Source organism: Palaemon carinicauda, chromosome 9 (assembly GCF_036898095.1).
Source record: "Palaemon carinicauda isolate YSFRI2023 chromosome 9, ASM3689809v2, whole genome shotgun sequence".
NCBI classification, from domain to species: domain Eukaryota; kingdom Metazoa; phylum Arthropoda; class Malacostraca; order Decapoda; family Palaemonidae; genus Palaemon; species Palaemon carinicauda.
In genome coordinates, this window is record NC_090733.1 from 160079911 (window position 1) to 160087410 (window position 7500).

The 7500-nt window shown below is 33.8% G+C and overlaps 1 protein-coding gene across 1 annotated transcript in view; it reads left to right on the forward strand.

Annotated features, from left to right (window-relative positions):
• The window catches only part of LOC137646732 (homeobox protein goosecoid-2-like), a 104953-nt gene that overhangs the window by 68246 nt on the left and 29207 nt on the right, over positions 1–7500 (forward strand). Inside the window, exon 2 of the mRNA XM_068379839.1 lies at positions 1912–2045. Within this exon, the coding sequence (XP_068235940.1) occupies positions 1912–2045 (134 nt within the window). The remainder of the gene's footprint in view (positions 1–1911; positions 2046–7500) is intronic.

Genomic DNA, 7500 nt, shown 5'->3' on the forward strand with positions numbered 1-7500 from the left:
ATAATATATATATATATATATATATATATATATATATATATATACACATACATATATACATACACACTGTATATGTAATATGAAAACACCTAAACCTCAAAACTAATCTTGAAAAATCTGCACGAAAGCTTACAATAAAAGCCCTGGAAAAGGAAAAATGTATAAATCTCTAGATTTCGCAGTTTCAATATCTTTGATTAGAGAATAAAAAATAATATATTAATAAGAAATGTATCAATGTATCTCACTAACGAGCTCCCACCTACACCCCGTTCCCTTGGCAATCCCTCACCTTCCAGGCGGTTTCCTGCTTGCGTTCCTTTCTCTACAAGAGCCTTCATGCTATAAAAGGCCCACCCCCCCCCCCCTCTCTCTCTCTCTCTCTCTCTCTCTCTCTCTCTCTCTCTCTCTCTCTCTCTCTCTCTCTCTCTCTCTCTCTCATTAATATTGGTAATATTGAATAACGTCCCCAGAAGGTATAAAGGTGCGACCGACCGTATTGCGGAAGTTGCGTTTCCGCCAGGGACGCGTTCACGAAGGATGCGTGCAGCAGGCACTCTTTCTGACGCCCCCCCCCCCCTTCCCAACATTTCCCTTATCCCATTGCTCTTCCTTAGTCCCCTTCTCGCTTCTCTTTCTCCTCTTCCTTCATTCCTTTCCTAGGATTATCTTTATGCACAGTTTGAGGAACTGCAAGATTATTCTCTCCTGGACCCCTACCCCAAGATCCCCCTTACTTTTCCTCAGACCCTTCCACCAATTTTTCCTTTTCCCCCCTCACCCATTTTTCCTTTCCCCTTCCCATAACCAGAGGCATCGTCGAGTCTAAAGACCCCTTTTTTGTCACCAAATCGTCTCGAAGATCTTGAGTATGTAAAACTTAAGTCTAGAAATAGACGCAACGCTCAACCCCAGGTCCCTCCAATACCCCCGTTAGCCCCGTAACCCCGGCCCCCCAACACCCTTCTCGTCGCCAAGTCATTTCTGGAATATCTTGAAATATGATTCCGTTCGGAATTACATTTGAAAGAATACCGTAAGGAGATCTGGTTTCTGAAATTCAATTCATGACATTTTTCTTTAAATTGTACATTTAAAAACAAATGTAACTGTAGTAGCTACTTCATAATTCATTTTCTCGAGTCATTAATTTTATATAAGTTTTAAAGTATAGCCACTTGGTTCGTTTGCCTTACGCTGAGTTTACTACAAATTAAAAGTTTTTTATGTACTTGTCTTTTTTTTTCTATTCAGTATATGTTTCAACAGATACTGAAAATGATTCACATTACTAAATCTGCGCAAAAACATATTTTAAAATATATAATCATCAATATCAATTAATTTTGCACTTGAAAATGCTGCAAGATCAATCTTTCTTCCCTTACCTTGCAAGATATTAACGGAAGTTACCTAAACCACAATTTATCACGCCTAAAAATAATATAAAAGTTATCAAAGTTGTGGTAGCCTATTGGAAACGTTCCTGCCTGACAACCCGATGGACGAGAGTTCGAGGCGTGTTCAAATTCGATAATTACTATTACTGTCTGCAACTTCACCATCCTTATGAGCTAGAAATGGGGTGTTTGGGGGAGCCTATAGGTCTACCTGTTAAGTCATCATCAGCCATTACCTGACCCTCCCAGTTTCTATCTTAATGTAGAGGGGGTTTGGCCACTGATCATATGTACATATGGTCAGTCTATAGAGCATAGTCCTGTCCTTTGCCTCTGCCATTCAGAAGCGACCTTTAAACCCTTAAAAGTGAAATACTTAATTTTAAGGATGAAATGACACTGCTAAAACATTCATCTATACTTCCCATCATGAGAATCCCCTGTATCAATAATACTATTCACCCTTAGTAATTCCTTCGTCTAATAGCCTTCTGTCTCTTCTTCTAAACAGAATATTCGGTTGCGGGAGATGTGGACGCTGTGGACTGGACATCGCCCCCCAAGAACTAGTCATGAGAGCGAGACACCACGTTTTTCATCTCCACTGCTTCACCTGCGCATCGTGCCACGTGCAGCTACACAAAGGTTGGTTTTAGGTTCGCTTTGTTTTTCTCTAAGGAGCAAAGGTCAATTCTCCAGATTACAATTTGAGTATGGGAAACATATACCTTCTTAGAGATAACTAAATAATACCATAATCATGATAACTATTCACAAGGTGATGAAGAAATTTCCATACGTACTATATTGGTTTTAAGTCTATAGTAAACAAGATTTAATTAAGCAACAATTATTCTGTAAGTGTTTTTATATAATTTTCTCAAAATAAATGTTAAAAGTAATAACCAAAGATAACAAAAACAAGAGTACCACTGTCTATATTAACTGTACTTAAGATGAAGAATGAATATACAATTTAAGACATTTGCTTTTTAAAAATTGCTAAGAAAATATACCAACATCTCGGTTATTGAGACAAAATATGTCTACCTCTGATTTAAAAAAACTATCAACGGTACAAAGAAAAGAATTTTAACGCCGCTATACATCTCTAACAGGAGACATTTCCAAATAGGTGGAAGATTATAGGAAACTGTACCTTAAAGCTTTATAAAAGAATTTATCTTCGAGTACATTTTTTTTTTTTTTTTTTTTTGTATAACGGTTCCATTTAGCTATCAGATGAAATATATTATTACGAGTACTAGATCAATTACAAAATCTATTACCAATAGTCTCTCCCCCCCAAAGAACTAAATTAGATACCATAATATCATTTTGAAAACAAAAAAAAATAACATAACCTCCCTCCTAACAAAATAACTGCCACCATGGGCTCTTGCTCCCAGAGTAGCCAGGAGGTTAAGAAAAAAGTAGCAACAGGAAATTCATCCTCTTAAATATATGTCCTTCCAATGACTGGCATCTGTTTACACATAAGTAAAATACGAACACCTGGGAGGATTTGATGGGTCCATAAATTTGACCGGAAGGGACCCAATAAATCATTCATATTATATTAGATCAAATTGAATCTTTACCAATAAAATTACTAAAGACAAACTTTTCATGGCTTGTCTCATAAAAAGGATGACTATATCATAATTTCATTCAGGTACATTAAATGCTCAGAACATATCACGTTTAGAAAAGAGAATATTAAATGAAACAGGATATAGGATTATAAGAACACTAAACGAACATCAAATGCATTAAATGATCTCTCCCATGGAAAAATCATAAACTCACACGGTGAGTTCTGCACTAAACCATTCCTTCTCACACACAGAATAAATAAAGCCTGAATGCATTACCAATTGAATAATGAAATAACCAGAAAAAAATTACACAAGCAAAAGGTTATATATATAGTTACAACTAGATCAAAGTTCCTTACGTCGAGAATACATGATAAAAAAATATAGTAAGAAAAAAAAATAGAAATTCAAACCATTTGCAATTCTCCACATTATTCACCGTAAAGAGAGCCAGCGCATGCGCCTGCTGTGTTCCTGTGCCATTCACACACTCAGTCAATAGCTAAAGGATCTTCAAAAGGAACCTTTGAAGAGAGAGAGAGAGAGAGAGAGAGAGAGAGAGAGAGAGAGAGAGAGAGAGAGAGAGAGAGAGAGAGAGAGAGAAGCGACATATCTTGAAAACAGAACAAGCTGAGTGAAGGAGAAGCAGTCGAACGGCAAGACACACAAACTGGTGACAGATTTGAAGTATTCGAACCAGAAACCTTTAAGGAAAACAGTCCGCATTCAGAGGAGAGAGAGAGAGAGAGAGAGAGAGAGAGAGAGAGAGAGAGAGAGAGAGAGAGAGAGAGAGAGAGAGAATTTCCTACTGAGGACTTACAAAACTGGAACACAGGATTTAGTGCATACATAACAAGTAGGAAAAGCAATTAGAGATTTAAGACCTCCGCCAATGAAGGTTGTCAGCATCTTACTCAAGTCTACAGATCATGCTTTCCTTTATTTATATAATAATCGTGAATGAATCAACTGTATAATAATAACAATAATAACCAGAATCTCGATTTTGATATAGATTACCTCCATAATTTAATAGGCTCTTTCAGATCATAATACCTATCCATTGTTAAAATTTGCTGAAAATTTTCAAGGAAGTTTTGACGTAATCCTGATAACAAACAAACAAACAGATAATTGAATAAATAAATATATAAATAAATAAATAAACCAGTAGAAAGAGCAATCAGACATTTCAGACCTCCTCCAATAAAGATTCTCATTTTACTCAAATCAAGTCTACGGACCAAACTTTCCTTTTTACATATGTTGACCGTGAATAAATTTAATGACAAACTATAAAGAGCAATCGGAGACTTTTAACATCTGCCAATGAAGATTGTCCACATTTTACATTGTAAGGATCACGTATTACAATTTTCATATGTTGAATGTGAAGGAATATATGTGAAATTTTACATAATTCTACGGTGTAAGTATATGGTGAAAAATGCAATGATGATCCAGAATACCGACCTTGATCCGGATCACCTCCAAAATCAAAATGGGTTCTTCCGGAGCATACTATTCATCCACTGTTAAAATCTGATAAAAATCCTGCCAACAGCCAAACAAACAGAAAAATGAATAAAGCAGGTTACAAGCATAACCTCCTTGGCGGAAGTAATAATAACTATAATCAATTCTTTTTAGTGAGGCAGATTTGCACCGACTCGCAGGGGTGCCCTTTTAACTCGGAAAAGTTTCCTGATCGCTGATTGGTTAGACAAGATCATTCTAACCAATCAGGTAGCAGGAAACTTTTCCGAGCTAAAAGGGCACCGCTGCGAGTCAGTGCAAATGCGCCTCACTGAAAAATAAATTGAGTAAAGAATCGCGATCTTGACCTGGATCACCTATGAAATTTCATAAGTTCTTCCATAACATAAACCGTTGCTAGATGGTGAAAATCCAGCAAGAAGTTTTGACGTAATCTTACTAAATGATAGACAAACATATAAATAAATAAACGCAAGTCATTTTATAACCTCCTCGGCAGAGGTAACCAATAATATCAGCTTGAATCCAATTTTCTGTTTTCTGTACAATAGAAAAAAATGGAGTAATGAAGTAATTAATAAAATAATGCCGTGACCTCTAACAATACGAGATGACCCTTGCGTGGATGGGTGACCATAAGTCTCCATTAACTACTTGTGGAGGCAAGGGCATTAGGTTAGAACGCTAGTCCCAAAACTTGCAACAGCCATTAGGTATCTGTTGAGGGGGGAAATAGATCTCAATGACACGCCTACAGGCAAGAGAATACAAATACTTCAGTATTCAGTTATTTTTTTAATCACAAAACAAACACTCAATACTCACTATAACGCCCCCCCCCCTCCACCCAGCCGTTATAAATTTCCACCTGGCTTCCGAATTCACCTAAAACTTTCCCAAACAAATAACAATTTTTTTTTTCAACAGCTTAATGATGATTTTGATGAGGGTTTGAAAATTAATTACGAGCCGGCGTTCAAAATTCCATCCCAGTGCCTGGTCTTTTGATGTCGAAATTTTCGCATCGAAATTTGTAATGGGCCGACGGCCCTGGCAAATTCGTTTTACAAAATGCCTGGAGAGAAAAAAAAAAAAAAAAAAAAAAAAAAAAAAAAAAAAAAAAAAAAAAAAAAAAAAAAAAAAAGAATAGAAAATAAATCCGCGGTTTTTCAATGCATGTCTATTTTTTCATGTTTTTTTTTTATCTTTGGTTATTACTTTAGACATTTATTTTGATAAAAATATTAGAATAAATAATATAAAAAGAAAATTACACCATTAAGAAGTTCTATTTTTATATTCAGACAGGAAATAGATGATTTTTAGTAGAATTATTCTAAAATAAACTTGCATTGTCAGTGGTCAGTTACAGCGCACAGAATTGTTATTACCCCACCCTCCAAAAAAAAAAAAAAAAAAAAAAAAAAAAAACGGTTAGTTGAATTTTCATTAATAGAACCTAGTATAAATGAAGTGAAATATACCGTAATGACAACTGAACCGAAACAGAAAAGAATATCTATCAAGAACGACATTACTAAATCTCGAATAAAATTTCATAAAAAAATTTCACCAAATTGTAAAGTTTTTATATAAAAATAGGAAAACAATTTTATTGTTTTCCCAGATAACTAAATTTCTTTCGATTCTTTGCCGTATGCAAGACCAAATGTTTGTTTACGGAAATATGACTGCTCATGCGCTACATATCACTACACGAATATGAATAAAATATGAGTAAGTGATGTATGGGTCCTGGTCCTGTGCATCGGCCTATTTTACGCATTTATACACTTTTGAGCTCTTTTCTCTATATGAAATAGTCTACCCATGAGAGTGCATTTACAGAATAAGGGTTAATAATGCCGTTACTTAACCTCTTTTAAAAATAAATAAATAAATGTGGTACTATTTAGCAACACGTCTTTGTAGCCTTTTGCAACCGGCATTTTGTCACAATGAAATCAGAAATCTTGTGCTTTAAGTAAAGATATAAAACCACAGAACTTATTAAGCCTTAATTCCCCATGAATATTTTTTTTTCTTTAGATTATCTGCTAGTATATAATTCAATTAATATAATTACTGTATTTTTTTAATTAGCCAAAGTTAGTATGAGGGTCACAATTCCATTGAGAAATTTCAAAAGAATTTCCCTGTTTATGAATTATAATGTATATTTAAGAAAAAATTATTCAGCAAAAATCATGTTATAATAAAGAATATAATTTTTCAAGCCCTTGGGCTTATATTATCCTGCTTTTCCAAATAATAATAATAATAATAATAATAATAATAATAATAATAATAATAATAATAATAATAATAATAATAATCTTTTTCGAAAACACAAGATGCCGGTGTTCGTGAAAACATTCTTTCAATTTCCACAATATCAGTTTAATCTAAAAATATCTAAATGGGCATTTTTTCTTTAGGAATGAAATATAACCATGAACTTGAAATTCCGATACCACATTAGAGTATCCCCCCAAAAAAAATCCATAAATTGTAACGATAAGCAATAATAATCGTATTGAACTTTACAGATTTAGATTTTTATCCAGTAGTCTTTACCTTTACAATACATTAATGACTTATGTGCATATAATAAACACAAACACAAGTATATACATATTCATATATATACATACACACACACATATATATATATATATATATATATATATATATATATATATATATATATTGTATATATAAATATATATATATATATATATATATATATATATATATACATATATCCGTGTGCTGTAAAAATTAGTGCAAGGGCTCGAGTCGAAATATATAAATACATAAACACACACACATACACACACACACACACACACACACATATATATATATATATATATATATATATATATATATATATATATATATATATATATATATGTATATATAATGTGACCGAAACAATCTCTTAAGTTCCTTTGTCCAGCCCTTTCCTGTTTATCTGCAGTGCCTGGGCGATGCCAGCACAG